Raw genomic sequence first — 18,438 nt, forward strand, 5'->3', positions numbered from 1 at the left:
CTTTAACAAAGGACAAACTACACAAGTGTTCGGAAACCCACCTTGCATAACTTTTTCTTTCTTGCTGATTATTACATTCATTGGTACACTCTCTCTCCTAACGAGTGATACGGCCGCTCCTGTGTCCCTAAGCAAAACTACTTCCCTTGAATCACCTCCTTTAAGAGAAGAAACTAAACCTTCAGACAAAAATTCACCATAATGTTTCCTAGTTTCTTTCAAGAGACTATTCCTTCCTGAAGAAAGATTATCAACTAGTGACACAGGTTTCTTCACATTCGTACTTTCTACTGTGTAATTCCTAGCTATATGATCTTTCTTATTACAATTGTAACAAGTGACCTCTGAATTAATGACTGCCCATTGGCTCCTACAGTACCGAGAAATATGACATTCCTTCCCACATGTGTAACAATAATAATAATAATAATAATCCCTGTTCCTTTTATCGTTAGAACTACCTTTACTATGTTGTGCCTTACTTGACAAAAGATAGTTTTCCTTTTTACTGCCACTTAAACCAGATGGATGGGAAAAAATTACTCTTTTAAAACAACATCCTGTAACTTATGCATAAATAGAGAACCATGACTTACGAACGTCACCTGTGTGTGACACTGTGAACGTTGGAGAGCACACCCCTCGCTTGTAGCTCGTTTGTACATTGTTTATATGTCAAATACAAATGGAAATCGTTCCTATTTATATACAAACGAGCTACAAGCGATGGGTGTGCTCTACAACGCTCACAGTGTCACACACATGTGACGTTCGTAAGTCATGGTTCTCTATTTATGCATAAGTTACAGGATGTTGTTTTAAAAGAGTAATTTTTTTCCATCCATCTTCAGTTCCACCATGAATATTGTCTCAAGAAATTCGACCTATTTCGAAATTTAGCGTAATTTAAGTGATTTCGGTCACTGATTATGTTTAAAAAACGCTCTGTTCAGTATATAGCTCTTGTTGTTCATGTGAAAGTAAAAAATATCTCCCAAAATAATGACCCACACGATTGGAACGCACAGCTCACACATGTATCGCTTGCAAGAATAGAGGAGCAATGAAAAAATGTTTATCTGTGAACGAAACGATCCACGGCAGAGTAAAAACAATTGGAAAGACGTGATATGAATCATAGATAATTATGATACGTTAATTTCACCGCACTTACGCGAGCAATACATTTCTTCCAACTGGTTACCTAATATCTATAATGCATTTCTGACATTTACTATTGCTGCAAATCACTCGTTCATATGGTTTCCCAACCCAAAACCCTGGTTTCCCACTGGGGTTCCCCCAATTATCTGGTTGGAAAATTCATGAATGGGTGTTTTGCACCAGATTTCATGGTCAGAAATGGATAAACCACAAGATAACAAGGAGGAAAAATATACAGTATGGTTCAAGTATTTGGATAGAATTTTAAGTAACATATTTTCCAAGATTTACATCCAGTAGGCCTATTTGTGTGAGACAAAAGTTAGGCAAATAGTTTAGAAAGAATTAAATCTCCTAAGATTTAGGTTTCTTCCTTTATACACAGGTATATACATAAAACCAAAGTGTGATATTAGGATAAAATATAAGTCAGCATATTAAGAAATTATATTTATTACAAAGGAACTGAAATAATACATACTGTACACTTTATATATATATATATATATATATATATATATATATATATATATATATATATATATATATATATATACATCTGTCGTTACTTGTCCACTGCAGAACAAGGATCTCAGACATGTCCTTCCACTTGCGTCTGTTTATGGTCTTTCTACGTCAGTTCACACCTGCGAACTTTCTTAGTTCGTCAATCCATCGTCTTCTCCTCCTTTCCCTGCTTCTTTTGTAATTTCTAAGGACCCAGTCTGTTATATATCCTGCCCATGTCCATTTCTTTTTCTCATATGTTGTTAGAGTATCCTTTACGTTAGTTTGCTCTCGTATCCATGTTGCTCTTTTTCTACCTCTTAGTATCATTTTAATTATTCTTTCCATAGCTCTTTGAGTTGCAAATAGCTTATGTTCTAAGTCTTCAGTAAGGCTCCAAGTTTCTGATGCATAAGTTAAAACTGGTAGGAGAATCTGATTAGATCCTTTACTTTTTAGAGAAAGTGGCAGTTTACTATTTATAATCTCACTTTATTTACCAAAAGCTTTCCATCTCATGCTTATACTCTATCTTCTTTTGTAATTCCTTCCATGATAACTATGTCATCTTCGTGTATATATATATATATATATATATATATATATATATATATATATATATATATATATATATATATATATATGCTACTCATGAATAATATACATATATACTTTCATGCACAGGTCAAATAGCCTATTCTAAAACGAGCTAAATTAAAAGTACATCAAAACAACAGAAGCATCCATACAGTGTAGAGGCTGAATATTCCTTTGAAACCTTAATGCAAATATTCTATTAGTTTCAGATGATCAGGTAAAAGCAATGAGTGTCTTGTCAGATTGAGAAGAGCCTTTAACTTTATAGCACACATTCGTTTCCCGGTCTGATAATGGGAAAAGGGTGGCAATAGTTGATACAAAGTCAAAATTGAAAATCAAGCAAAAGGACCTCGCACACAAGGATACATTGTACGAACTCAAAATATAACTCTTCAATACATTGTTACCTCCTTCAACGAAGTTGGAAGGAGGTTATGTTTTACCACCTGTTTGAGTGTTTGTTTGTTGGTCAACACCCTCCTAGCTACAATTTTAATCGCAGAGTAATGAAACTTGAGGGATCAACTATTCTGTATGAAGGTGGAAATGATAAAATTTTGGAAGGTGAAGGTCACGGTCAAGGAAAATGTCCAATTCACGTAATCAACCATAAGTTCGGACATCATTGTCACAGACTTCAAACTTGGTTCATATTTGAATATATGAAAAATCACGCCAATTAATTCATGTTAAAGTCTAAGGTCAAGGTCAACTCCAAGGTTAAGGTCAAGCAAAAGGTAAAATTCCGGTCATCAACCACCCGGCTACAATTTCAATGGTAAAGTAATGAAACTTGCAGGGATTTTAAACTATGTAAAAAGCTGAAAATGATTAATTTTTTTAAGGTTAAAGGTCAAGCTCACTGACGAGCAAAACGTCCACATCATGTGATCAGCCATAAGTTTGGATATCCTTGTCACAGAGACTTCAAACTTGGTTCATATTTGAGTGTATGAAAATGCACACCAACGAGAAATAAGCTGCCTTGGCGGAGATCTGCATTCTACTGAGTGCCCTTCTAGTTTTAGGATGCAATGAAGCAATGCAATCCATGCATTTGTAGCATTATAACAGCTTACACACTATCAATCCACTTGGCATAAACTACAGCATTAATAGTTACCAGGGACTGATATCAAACCCCAGTAAATTAGAGATAATGAAAAAGGTAAACCAATAAAGTTTCAACTTGCCCATTTAAACACATTAAATTCCTGTTATGAAGAGTCTATAACCAGAATAGTATTACTGGTTTACCTAGCGATTTCTGCATTAATATATATATATATATATATATATATATATATATATATATATACACATATATATACATACATATATATATATATATATATATATATATATATATATATATATATATATTGTAACGTTGAGATACCTCCCACTCTATTCCCATTCATATCATCAGGAGATACCAAAGTTTCTAACAATTGTCAGATTGGCAGTTAGTTCAGCAGGCCTTGTGTATTTCACATTTACAGCAAAGCTACAAAGTTATTTATTGATTATCATTATTAGCATTATTATCATAAGAGAACTTGTCCTTCGGTTTTAACCGGAATTCTCGGTCTTAATACAAAACAAGTTTTATTGTATTCTTTAAAATGGAGAACTGGGCCTCAAGATGTATCCGTTTGTGTTTCCAATGGAATAAATCAATGTTTGTAATGATGCCACCCATACTTTTAGATGATTTTTAGTTATCTGTAATATATTATAAATTTCATTAATCTACATACCTCATTCTTCTGAGGTCTTTGCTAGCTGGGATCCCAGACCGTTCAATATTTGTCCCTCTCTTCATATAATTCATGGGAGAAAGTTGGTAACTTATATCAAAAATAAAGTTTAACATACAATATAATAGATGATGTTAACATTTATGCAATTTATGACATTTTGATTTACAAATTTAATGAACTTGCTTTGTTTGGACTCACAAACCTAAAATACTTCCCCAAAATTATTTTTCTGCTCCTCCTCCTCCTCCTCCTCCTCCTACTACTACTACTGTTTCTTCTGCTGCTACTAACAACATGATGTGGAGTTTCTATTTGGTGAGTTTGATCGATATATATATTTAACATTTCACGGCTTCACAGTGACATTTTTTAATCATACCTGAAGTTTATAGTCATCCTATGGCACTACAACTTCAGTTTTACTATTCTTCTCGCTTATTGATTTTAGATAATTCCTCTTCCCCAAAAAAGAAGTCATAATTGAGAACGTACTTGTACGAGCTCTGATTACATTAAAGAGTCTTTCGTTCACTATTGTTATTACCTGCACCAAAATGTCGACCAGAATGTAAGCTGTATTTTCACACGTAATCACACAATTGTCACTTGAATATTTTCAATTCTACTTAGAAAACCCAAGATGCATCGCCTTCCGTATGTATTTAGGTCCTTCCCAGTAGCCACTGTAAAAGTAAAATTAATGTCAATACCTAATAATGATAATACAAATGAAAACTGATACTTTGTCGTAACAGATCTTTTTAAAGTTATTGTCTTTCTTTTTCCTTTTAAAGTGTGGTTTTTCAGCCACAACTTTTGAAATTTAACATCCGGTCGCAATGAAGTATAAAGGCTCCTATGACTTTTTCTTTTTTCTTTTTTTCTTTTTGCTGATATTCAAAATCTTAAATCGCTACCTCTGAAGTGGCATTCTCCATGAAACAGAAAATGTAATCTAAATGCTGAAAATATTTGACTTACTTCATCATTGCTTTCCAGTACATTGGTGGCATCATATCCTTCTTCATATGAAACATCGTTCTGCGTTCCTTTGCTTGATTGACAGGGAAGGTTTCGAGGGGCGTTAGAGTGAAGTCAAATTCAGCTAATATACAAGTGGAATATCCTGTTAGAAAAATATGGAAAATAGTTAGATATCAACAAATTATATCTCACAGAAATAAACTCATAAAACAACGAATGCATAAAAAGGTTAGTATGTTTATATTTCATAATTCTTAGTGTTGGCTCTGCACAGTTTTGAGTATGAATTCTCTATGAACAATATGGAATTTTAAATATAATTTTAGAGATTCATCCTATGTATCAACTCGGCGTCAATGACCTCAGATGTCAGGATGCCACAAAACTCCAAATCAATCAAATCAATCCTATGTATCAAAAGAAAGATTTTGCATTTTTATGAGAATGACATTACTCTGTTACAACAGTGATGTAGATAAAAGAATAACGTAACTTACCTGTAACCAAAGGACATGAAGTATAACCATCATATGTTAAACGGGAATCTTTGCCTTCCATGACCATGCTCAAGTTTTTGCGCAAAATTCCTACCTGAGCAGCTGGAAAAATGTAGATTGATAACAGTTAGGAAACCCACGAGACAGCAGCATATAAATTGCAATATAATAACACAGTGATATTCACTTTGAAAGTATTACTTAAGCGAATAGGACATAAATTTTGTTTAAGATGAATCTAGAATGTATCAATTATTTATTGAGGTAGAGGAAATGAAAAATGATCATTTTGATATTTTGCCAATTTAAACAGCTACAACGTAATAAAAAATGCATGCTTCTCTACTGCCATTGATGGTTCTTATCATAGTAGTGTGATAGTTTTTATACTCTCCGTTTTCTACAAAATAATTAGGATTAAACATCAACACTTTTGTAAGTGTTTATCAGTATCAAATAGAATGTAGGAACCTTTTTTCTTTTACGGAAGAAATCTGACCAATCACAAATACAGTAATTTAACAGAAGACTGTGTTGTATGCTATACTTAATTTGTTTTAACGAGTTACAAATTAGAGGTTTTTACCATAATATAAACCTTTTTTTGTTTATGAGGGAGACTTATTTATTGGCAACTTTCCTCGCTGGACTCGTACGGTTAAAGAGCTTTCTATGATATCCATGAGTTAGTTGAAATTTTAAAACTTGTAAATCCTTTTTTAACGTTAGTAGTTTTCTGACATGGATCCAAGAATCTATCTGCCTTGGATTTGTAAACTAGAGATATAGTTTTCAAGAGAATAATCTTACTGGACTCTAGTTACGATGAAGATGGTATGAACAGAGATTTTAGCTCTGAAGTGAAGATTTGAGTTTTTATATAAGATTTAATCAAGTATATATTTTCATAACGATAATATTTTTTCCTAAGCTAGAGTTAATGCTCTAGGAAAAATTGTTTCTCATAGAATAATGATTCATAGAATGCAATACAGTGGTATCTCAGATCCTAAGTAGTTTCTGGGGCAAAACATTTTGCATGTCTTAATATAGATCTTGATAACTTTTTTGATAACTAATGAAGCAAAACTCAAACAGAATTGTCAAATTTCGTGAGTAAACTTTACCGGTGCTATGCACTGGTTTTCTTGACAGTGTTTATTTTAAATGGATTTAAAGAACACAGACCCTTTCAAAACACCACCATTCACCATTTTTCTGTACAAACTTAAATTTGTCGACATTTTCAGACTTGCTTGTTGCGTGACATAATTCGTCCCGAGCTTTCAGGAGTTTTATAGAAAACGGGCTCGTATATATAAAGAGTACATGCGATTCATTTAATTGACGGGCTGCCAACGCAAGAGCCCGTGTCCAGCAAAAAGGGCTGGGCAATCTGCCAAGCAAGCAAACAAGATTCATTTAACTACGGGCTGCAAGTGTGCAAGAGCCCGTGCCTGGCCGTAAGAGCCAGGCAATCTATAACAATGATGTATTTAAACAGACTTGCTTCATCTATCGCCGAGTGCATTTGTAGAGACGTTTCTGTGACACCTGTTGTGACACTATTTATTTACTTCTATGCATTGTGAAAAAAGTTCTTGCGTAAATTACTCACCTACTGCCGCAGCTGTCCTGGCAGTTGGTACATTAGTGCAATCACCTATACCAAAAATATTTGGAAAAGATTCATGCTGAAGAGTTTCTTTGTTAACCTTAAGGAAACCACTTCCATCGACAAGGGAAGAACAGTTCCGCAAAACATCTGGGGAACTCATTGGTGGAGTGACATGAAGCATTTCATACTGAAAGAGATTGGGGGATTAGAAAAGATTTGTAGAAAAAAGCAGTGAAATTAAATACAAAAGAAAATAATTATCTTGTGAATATGTTACAATCAGATACAAGTAAAATGTTATTTAGCTCTAAAATATTTTACTTGAAATGTGAATCTGCATTAGATAACACGTGACGAAATTTTCAAGTAGTTATTTTTACAGTATTGGGTAAAATAATCTACATTATAAAACTGGTGATCCCTGAAAATAACAAGTGATTTAAACAGTGAGGTTTAAAACATTATAGACATCTGAATCTTAACAAAGGATTTAAATATCCACATACATGACTTCCAGGTAAAGCTGTGATGTCTTGTGATAAAAGATTCTAACTCTTTATTGGCAAACCCTGGGTGTAGGTTTGAGATGAGACCTCTTTGGAACTCAATCCTACCATCCATATGCAAATAAGTGGTTGCAATGCATTGATTTTAAAAGTTTCTTGTCCAAGATGAATTACAGTTGCAGGCTAGGATGTCACCATAATATTGTTAAGAACATCAGTTTCACTAGATTAGTGTTTTAGCAACATTTAGTCAGTTAGGTTTCACCTAAAACTACAATAAAAATCAAGGATGGGAATGACATATGCAACTGTACAGGACCTTTCCTCACTATTAATTATATTTTTAAACCACAAGACATTATATAAATGATATTCCATTTAAAAGATCTAATTTACATGGCTGGAGAGAGCTTATGTATAAATACAATATATCAGGGGTATAAACAACAGTATATTTTGTCATCTGTTGTATCAGTGGTCCGTTGTCTTATATCTTTTGTTGGTGTTTTCCATTATTGGATAACTAAATGTCTTATAGTTGTATCATCTTTGTACTTGTGTCCATTATAATGTTGTGTTTTAGGAAAGACTGTCATAGTACTTAGTATGGAGCATTTCAAATATTGTATGGACTATTCTTATGCAAGCTTCTTTTTAATTTTTTACTTTAATGAGAAAGAATGTCTGTAATGATGGGTCCTAGTGTTCTAATTGCTAAAAAAATCTCAGTCTTACTTCAAGAAACTAGCAACAATATGTCTCTTGGAAGCTATTGTCTATAGAAGGCAATAGGTCACCAATTGTCAGAGTATTGGCATAAATAAATTCCCACCAAGTAGGATTATACTGTAAATAAATCTGTATGGTCATGCACTTCTATAAGCTTACTTCTTTTTGGGAATTCACACATATGTCTTTTGTTTTCAGTCTCGATGAGATTGAATTAAAGGCAATTCTTCTGTACAAAGACATATTATAATCTCTTTCCTATGGCCTTTTACCATAAACAGTAAATTTACTTTCTATTCTCTATAGTCACCATTTTCCCCATTGCCAAGTTGAGCCCAAGGAGAAATTTTCTTCTCTCAAATGTCTTTAGAACTTCTAGTAGGCAAACATTTCTCGCATATATTCTTTGGAATTCTTCTCTCCCTCTACTGCCAAGCTTTGGTACTACTTTTCTGCATGTTTTAGCCTTCAGTGTTTAATCCTTCAAGAAGTAAGGTTTAACTAGCCATTAGATAGAGGCATTAAGTTGCTTATCTCATAAGCCTCTACCTTACAACACGCATTGAAGAGAGTAAACATGGTCTCCCTTTGCAAAGCCATCAAATCAATTAGGAAAGGTTAACTGCATTCCTTTTATGTTGATTGGCATGATTCAAAATATATAAGATTTGCATTCATAAAGCCCTATATAAATATCTTAAACATAGAATAATGAGTCAAATATAAGAACACAAGGAGATCTATCCCATTACCCGAAAATCCTTATTAGGATTTATATAAGTTTTCATAATTTTCAGGACTATCAGCCTACTAGCTCGGGTAACCTTCATTAACGTTCTTGATTAAAAAAAAAAAAAAACACAATTCTGCACGCTAAGAACAAGGTCTCTTCTAGAATGTAGTTACAGAGAGGATACCGAGAAGAGGAACCAAGGATAACATCAATCAGTAGAGAAAAAACAATATTCCAGCAATGTTTTTTTTTTTTCTACGCTTGAAAATATACCGTATAAAACGATTAATGCCTGGCAACATTTACTCCACGATTTTTACCGTTTTAAAAACGGATATATTGACGCAATGGAGTGATATTACAGTCATCAACCTGTAAAAGATAATAACAAAGAAAGGTAAAATTACGGTCGCCTGTATTTTACTGAAATAAGGCTGAGAACAGTATATTTTTTACGGAGAATTTCCGATTAAAATAACTGTTTTCTTGACACTGTATTAAATAACTTCGATAACTATTTACCTTGAGAGACGATAACTCCTCTGGTTTATCTATATTCTGGAAAACTGCTTCCTTTGAGTCTGGTTTAACTTCAATGAGGTGGTGGCGAAGGTTAACTGAGATGTTCCTTTCTTTTACAATCTGTGCAAGAAAATGAATTAATTTATTTCTTGATAATGGTGTTTTCAGTAGGGTCACGGTTTTAAGAATTCCATCTACAAAAACTTTATAATCTTCTGGTTAAACCAACAGATAAGAGAAAAACATTTGTTATTACAACTCAATTAATTTTCCCTTTGTTAATTGAAATTGGTTTGTAAAAGGCATTTACACTTGAGTGTGGTCTTGTGAAGACAATAGATCAGCACAGAGAACTGAAATGTTTACTTGAAATTGACTATTTTCAGAACATTTTCAGAGGAAAAAATCCAACTAATGTCTAAGATGAAAACTGGTGAGGAAGTTATACATGAAACTCACTTTATGACTTCACCCAGCTGTATTACATCTTGATAAAAGAATAGAGAAAATAATTAGATTAACAGAACTATTACTCGGGTCTTTATGCGATTAGAACAGTATAAGTATATTGGACTGGTAACTGATGTCAGAACAACGTTCATACAAATTAGACTAACTTTCGTTCTCTCAAGTATTTAAAACTGGGATTTGAGAGTTGATAAATGTACTTAATATATCAATTAAGGGTTAGATTGATAAAGAAAAAAAAACATTCAGAAGACAAGAAGGGCAAGGAACGTATAGATATTTTCCAGTCTCCTCAATCAGATCGATATACCTAGCTCAGGTAACCTTCCTCTTCTCTTGTTCATTACTCAGAATTCAGACCTTGTTTGATCTTTGAAATGGTGATTTCTTTAAAGGTTTAAAGGACGCTCATAAGTAGCAGAGACAAAGGACAGGGACAATGTCCTTGCTAGTGAGACAATGCCCTAGAGACTGACCATATATACACATGACCATCGCCAAAGCCCCCTCGCCACCCAAGCTAGGACCAGGGAGGGCCAGGCAATGGCTGCTGTTGGCTCTACAGGTAGATCTATAGGCTCCCCAAAACTCCCTTCATTAGCTCACAAGGATAGTGAGGTTTAAGACACGACAAGAAACTATCGAGTTTGACCGTGACTTGAACCATAGTCCAGCTAATGCCAGGCAAGGACGTTTCCAATAGGCCAATGCAAACAGGTAATACGATCACGGCCCTGAAAGACATGGTCAAACATTCTTTACCCTGCTTTCTCCTTACCTTACCGCTGCAGATTACCTTTTACCAACTACTGTTGCCCTACATACCTCCAGCAGCCATTGAAGTGCAACAGTTTCTGAAGCTGCCTTTTCTAGGCTTCGCTCATCCCTGTTCAAAACTGATAATGGAAAATACTAAAACAATTTTACTAGGCGATCAGTTTACCTGTCGTGAGAGCATTGCAAACCCTAATCCTGATCCCAACTTTCCCAGTGGTCTTACTCTAGCCTTCCGAAGGATCCTTATTTTTTCTATTCTCTCCTGTGAAGAGAAGCTCAGATCCAATTTTGTCGAGGTTCTCAAGAACTAAACTGAGGAGACAATAACAACATTGATGGAAATGAGAGCTCCTTACTTCCATTATTCCTTCAGCAGTGATATATGTCTGACCAAGTTCGGAGACCTCTGTGATACAAGAACAAAGGATTTTTGGACAGATTAAATTCAATAGAATGTTTCTAGGCTTATTTTTGCAACTGCATCTACCCCCAAGTCCCTATCATGGTTGTTTTTCATATGGTACGTGACAAAAACTAAAGCACTGCAGCTTGAAACTTTTTCTAGGTCCCTTCAGACTACTACAAATGGATTTTCATGGTTCAGAAAATCTCAGGTCGTTGGAGACCGGTTACCGATTTCATTTGTATCAGTTATAGATACTTCAATGATGATGGGAGTCTTTTTGATTCATCATTTCAACAGGGAATGAAATTTATTGACTATTTCGGTCTTTAGAGTTCAGCATACTTTTAAGTTCTAATATTTTACATCACCAAAAAAAAAAAAACCTCTTTCGTTTATTCTACATAACAATATCTTCTAGCTTTAATAGATACACATTTACCTTCTTATTAACAGTCAAAGTCTTTACTTAGTCATGGCCCAGTATTGGCATGGTCACCCTTTCAAAGAATTTGGGTAATATGATACTTGGATGACTGGCTCATCATTACCACAGTAAAAGTACCTTTCAGTGTTATCTGTGATAATTTTCTAAAGATCCTCATATTTACATATTTAATAGTGATTTTCTTTTTAGGGTTTATAAAGTCCATGTCTTTGCAACTGCTAAAGAATTATCTTGGTCATTATTACTTGGAACTAACACAGGTAATTACATAATCCTCACCCCATCTCACGTGGAGCTGACCATATAAATAGATTTCCCATTTAAATACATACCTATACATCTTTATTCATTGATAAGTGTTACACATTTTCCAACTCAACTAGTCTTTTATGAATGAGTTAATTTTCCTTTGAAAGAAGGCGCTTGAAACTACTAATGTGAATTTTGCGGACATTATTCTGTGCATTCTCTCTTGCACGTCCTAATTTAATGATTTCTCTTGGTTCTTTATGGCACTACATTAATTTATATACAACGCTAAGAGAATCAGAGATTAGCTGCAGCACAACTTTTCAAGCAAAGTATTAATTCGGGGTTTCATTATATCAAAGACTGTTGATATTCATTTTATTTTATATGCATATGCAAAGAATGAATTACCAGTTGCTCAAAGACAGTTCTATAATAGCAACCCAGATTCGTCTGAAGAAAATGAACTGTTAAGTGTTCCCAAAAGTGTCAATTAATGCCTTCAGTAGTTTAGAACGATGCATATTTTTACGTATTAATGACGATTCACGATTCTATACAGAATGTACCAAAAAGGCTATGTTTGGTAAATGAAGGTAGTACATACGACTAAGTTATCCATCAAGGGGAATATGTGTATTGCCAGTAAAGGAACAATCCAACTAGGAAAAATATTTGAGAATAATACATAATCAATCCTATAATTATAACAATATAAATTATTAGGGGTTAATAAAACTTCTCGAATTAAAAATGTTTTTCAACTTATGATGAATCGTTTTGCATTTAAAGTTTTAAAGGTTAAGACCCCCCCCCAAAAAAAAAAATTAAACAGGAAAGCATAAAAAGCACATTGTTACATTGCTTAAAATCTACCAACAAATTTCTTTGAATCAATCAACGTTCATGAACACTATGAATAATCATGAAAGAAAATGAGTTTTCTTACCTCCCAAAGAGCATCTGCATATTTCTTAACGCCAAATAAAACGGGAAGAGATGTATAATAAACAATATTTGCCTTGTCTCGTTTCCCATGCTGCAATGAAGAGAAATTCGTTATAAAATTCCGTTAAAAACTTCTTAAAATACCAATATTTTGATCGCTTAGATTTTCCTACTGTAGACATATTTTAAACATGCAAAGTTCTCCTGTCATTTAAGCCAAATAGACACCTGTGAATTAGCTCTTCGCGTTTTGCTCAATGCATAAAAAAACAACAACATAATGATTTGAATAACTTAGTAAGAACACTAAAATAAAACCACTATGCAAACTTCTACTTTTCTGCAATGAAAAATCAATGTTAACATAACTGTAAATGAATTAAAAAAACAACTTATTTATCACTTGGAAAATTGAAAGAGGACATAATTTTTCGTCAATTACTATTAATCTAACTTCAGATTATCTAATACTTTAAAATAACTTCTTAGTTTCTTACCTTCCTCATGTATTCCTCTGAGATATACATGATTTTCTGAGGAGCTCCAGGACATTTGATGGGAGTGTTAGGAAAGGTGAACACCGCATTGCCTTCTTTGAAGTTTTTCAGACTCTCCAAGGTTTTATTTACATACATCGGTGAGTAATTGGAACATACACCTGGAGTATCAAATGCTTCGGGTAGACCTTTAACCTGAAATAATGTAGATAGTCATTAGGTCAATGTATGACAATTTCTTTGTGGGAACATTTCGTCAGATTATTCAAACTAAATGATGAAGTTTATCCTTTTGTTTAATACAAATTAATCGTAGTGTTTACGGGCTGATTTGAATAATATTCATGTAGATAATATAATGATAGAAGAGAAAACGAGGTGTAAAGCAAATTTATGTGTAAAATCAAAACATGGTTAATACCTGTCCATAATTTAATTGAATGCCAAGAGCAACAACTAAGTATTCGTAATTTATCTCCTGGCCATCATCTGTCATTACTTTGTTGTTTTGAGGGTCAAAACCCACAACCCTTTGTTTAATCCAGTCTGCTCTTTTTGGCAACACCTGAAATGATAAGTTATTATTATTATTATTATTATTATCATTATTATTATTATTATTATTACTAGCTAAGCTACAACCCTAGTTGGAAAAGCAAGATGCTATAAGCCCAAGGGCTCCTACAAGGAAAAATAGCCTGTGAGGAAAGGAAATAAAGAAACGATATAAGAAGTAATGAACAACTAATATAAAATATTTTAAAAAATTAACATTAAAACATATATTTCATATATAAACTATGAAAGGACTTATGTTAGCCAGTTTAACATAAAAATATTTGCTGCAAATTTGAACTTCTGAAGTACTACTGATTCAACTACCCGATTAGGAGGATCATTCCACAACTTGGTCACAGCTGGAATAATACTTCTAGAGTACGTTGTTTTATTGAGCCTCAGGATGGAGAAGGCCTGACTATTAGAATTAACTGCATATTACCATCATATGAGTTGCCAAATTGCTAGCCTTTGGAGTTATACATGCTTAATATACTTTTCTTCTATATTTTAATAATTTGCATATACACTGTACAGAATCATACAGTTTATGGATAAGACTGATAGTGAATGGAAACTAGATTTAGAGGGAAATCATGGGAGATCAGATACATTGAAATGAAATACTAGAACAAGGAAAATAAATTGAGTATGTACAGCATCTTTACATCATAAGCACTACTATTTTACAACTAGTACAAGCGACATGTCAATAAAGGACAGATATTTATATTTAGATAGATAAGCACACACACACACACACACACACACACACACTCATCCCTTCTTAACCCCTCCTCCTTTCCTAACTACAACACGCTAGTTTGGGGAATTTGTGGGAGATAGTGGTTTTCAGAGTGGTATATATATATATATATACATACACACACACACACACACACACACACACATATATATATATATATATATATATATATATATATATATAGCCAGATACTTGCTTGGTCTCAATCATATGGGAGAGATAAGTTAGAAAAAGTCAGCTTTTAGATTTAGTGCGTCAAGACACTGGTCCCTTTCTCTGTTTATAATAAATTCTAAAAACAATTCTCAGATTAATTCAATCAGACTAGCTTTTTAAAAAAAAAACCTGACCAAAGGCTAATCCTTGAAGTAAGACAGTCAAACGAATATCAATCATAAAGTCTTGAAAAGGGACAGACTTAACATGAAAGAGTTAGCATTGTGATATTTTTTTTATGCCTGGCATCCATGATTCAGTGTTTCCAGGCATTCAGTCTCTTGGAAGAGACGACCACTGGCGATTAAAAAGAATATAAATATCTGAAGATAATATTACAAAACATTTTATGTTAACCTTTTTTTCTTTTCAATTAAAAGCCGTCATATCATATTCCCCCCCCCCAAAAAAAAAGGCTTCAGATGTAACCCAAAACTAGAACTCTCCACCATTGCTAAGCTTCTTAGAATATCCTTTTTGTGTAGGATAGAGATCAAATGTGATTAAAGTTTATCGAAATCCGCAAGAATTAGATCAATTGTGATTAAAGAGTATCGAATTGCTTAGGAATGAGATAAGATAATTAAAGTTTTTGCAGGTAAGTAGGATTTAAGATAATTGCGATTAAATAGTAGGAATGAGATCAACAGACTAAATAGTATCCAGTTGCATAAGAATGAAATTGGTAGCCTAAAGTGTAACCAATTACACAAAAATGAAATTAACTGAGATAAAATTGTAATTGCGGACATGGGATTGAGATTAACTGTGATTAAAGAGAATCCACATATGAAGGAATAAGGTTAGTTATAACTAAAGTGTATCCAGTTGTGTATGACTGAGGTTATGTGACTGAAATGTATATGATTGCTTAGGAATGAGATTAATTATGACTTAAGTTACCTATAAGGAAGTGATTTTCAAAGATGGGCGTCGGAAAGGATAGGAAAACATTTCTTCATATATACTGTAGTCTATATACCGATTACAGGTGGGGCATGATATAAATTACTTGATTTCATTAAGGATTAATTTTTTATTTGACTTACTTTGTTATGAAAATTTTAGGTGTTCACCGATTGACTATTGATAGATAAGAATCATCAAATCACGAGAAAGGATGAAAATGTCCCATATAAATTGTGTATGGAAACAGCCCTCTATATGCTTTATGAAATAGACAGATAAGCACACACTATTGCTACCCTCCCAACAGCTACCTTTCGCGAGTTTAAAGGTCACTCCTAAAGGGCAGTGATATTGCCCTAGTTAACAGGACAATGCCCCAGAGACTGACCATTTATACACTGGATCAGCGTCTAAGACCCCTCTCCACCCAAGGTAGAACCAGGGAGGGCCAGGCAATGGCTGCTGATGACTCATCAGGTAGACCTATAGGCCCCCAAAACTCCCTCATCCTTAGCTCACAAGAATGGTGAGGTTGCAGACACTAAAGGAACTAACGAGTTTGAGCGGGACTTAGACCACAGTCCGGCGAGCGTTAGACAGGGACGCTTTTAATAAATTAAGATAATGGAAGATTCCTGTAATTAAACGATAACTTGATACAAACTAACCTCACTCATTGGTTTGCCAGAGTCCTCCAGAGTCTTCATGCCACCACCGACCAGAGTCCACATTGGTTGGTAATAATGCATCTAAAGAACAGGATTAGTATTATTAAAGGGAGGGAGATTTATCAGTATAATAGTCAAAATTTATCCATACAGAGCTGACCCGAACAAATTCGGGAGATTTTATATATATATACATATATATTTATATATATATATATATATATATATATATATATATATATATATACATATATATATACATATATATATATATATATATATATATATATATATATATATATATATATACACATGTAGAAAATATCAATTTGAAGTGTGAACATTAAAAAGCCATAGGCCAAAAAACAAGAGGTTACTTATAACATTTCATAAAAAAATTTCTAAGGTAAGTTTTTTGAGCAATAGCCTATAATTTACCCTTTTTATAAACCAGATGAGATAAAGATGTATACTTATGAGAAAATAGTTTTATTTAGTGTTTTTTTTTTTTTTTTTTTCAAATGAGTGGCTGAACACTTCTTCTTTAAAATCAACATTGTAATGAAAAGACATTACTGCTGTTTTTTTTTTTTATGGATATATAACCTTTTTAAGTTGCATTTAAGCAGCTGAAATAGGTTGGTATGACTATCAGTAATTAGAAATTAGTAAAAAATCACTTCAAGGATTCCACACTTTTCTTTTTGTACTAAAGGAAAAAATGGACAAAGTTATGTAAGTATATCGAATGCAATGATATTGAAGCTTATGTGGAATTCTGTTTAATAGATCAAGTAAATCAGCCTCTATATAACCTGTATTACTTACGTTTGCAGGATCAATGACAGCGACTTTTCCTTTGCCGAGTTTCGAAGAGAACTTGGCGGCTGTTGCACATCCGCCCGAACCGCCGCCCACCACCACCAACTTGTAGCTTTCCGGGAAAAGCAAGGCAAAGGAAAGTTACGGAATCAGGTTGCGGTACACTTAAAAAAAACCGTGATTTCAATCGAAAATTCTCCGTAAAAATACAGTATAATGTTCTCAGCCGTATCTCAGGAAAATACAGGCGACCGTAATTTTTATCTTACTTTGTTATTATCTATTACGGGTTGGTGACCGTAATATTACTCCTTTACGTCAATATATCGGTTTTTAAAACGGTAAATGCATGGCAACATTTATTCCAGGAGTTTTACCGTTTTTTTTTCTTACTGAAAATTTTTAATAAAATTTATGAAATAAACTCCCACCCAACATCAGCTTTGTGTTTGGTCAAGATTATTTTGATCTGAGAATCAGCGAACTTTTGCCTCGATCAAATTATGTGGAGTTTCAAGTGAATGAGTTGTAATAATTGTAAGGATAAATAAGTATTTTTTTTTCTGATTATAGGTATTTATAGGCTTGTACATATGGGTACTATAAGTTGTGGTATTGTTATAATGATAAACAGTTTGGCTTGGCGTTTGGGCCATGGAGGATATTGATTGCCAAAGTACGGTTGGACTAAGGAATCTCTGGTACACCTCGCTCAGATGCGCACCCTGTCACACTCTTACCTCGCGGTGAGTAACCAAACAGATAGAGTAGGAAGAGTTGGCAGAGGCAGTGGGCGTGGCTAAACAGGAACCATACACGCAGTAAGGGTGTGGCGAGTGGACATCCTCAGAGAGAGGTGTACTAGGAATTCCTGTATCCAAGTGTACAACAAGAGAAAAATCTTGCAGTATCATCATGAGGTAAGATTTAAAAGACGTTTGGTAGCGAGATGGAAGGAAGAAAAAAGTGGGAATAATGGTAAAGTAGATGGAAAAAAAAGTTGGTGTAGCTTGAGACAAAGAAGACGATACAAAGATACTTAAGTAATACCAATAATATACCTATCAAATGTTAAAAATAATTCAG

General features: G+C 33.7%; 1 protein-coding gene across 1 annotated transcript in view; it reads right to left on the reverse strand.

Annotated features, from left to right (window-relative positions):
- Positions 1–4,269: 4,269 nt before the first annotated feature.
- Positions 4,270–18,438, reverse strand: part of LOC137618085 (sulfide:quinone oxidoreductase, mitochondrial-like) — a 22,875-nt gene continuing 8,706 nt past the window's right edge. Inside the window, exons 3-12 of the mRNA XM_068348060.1 lie at positions 17,359–17,464; positions 16,531–16,611; positions 13,835–13,978; positions 13,414–13,608; positions 12,918–13,007; positions 9,624–9,743; positions 7,134–7,320; positions 5,516–5,617; positions 5,016–5,160; positions 4,270–4,717 (exon numbers count right to left, since the gene is read on the reverse strand). Of these exons, the coding sequence (XP_068204161.1) occupies positions 4,657–4,717; positions 5,016–5,160; positions 5,516–5,617; positions 7,134–7,320; positions 9,624–9,743; positions 12,918–13,007; positions 13,414–13,608; positions 13,835–13,978; positions 16,531–16,611; positions 17,359–17,464 (1,231 nt within the window). The 3' untranslated portion in view covers positions 4,270–4,656. The remainder of the gene's footprint in view (positions 4,718–5,015; positions 5,161–5,515; positions 5,618–7,133; positions 7,321–9,623; positions 9,744–12,917; positions 13,008–13,413; positions 13,609–13,834; positions 13,979–16,530; positions 16,612–17,358; positions 17,465–18,438) is intronic.

The sequence above is a fragment of the Palaemon carinicauda genome, chromosome 24 (genome assembly GCF_036898095.1).
Source record: "Palaemon carinicauda isolate YSFRI2023 chromosome 24, ASM3689809v2, whole genome shotgun sequence".
Taxonomy (NCBI): Eukaryota; Metazoa; Arthropoda; class Malacostraca; order Decapoda; family Palaemonidae; genus Palaemon; species Palaemon carinicauda.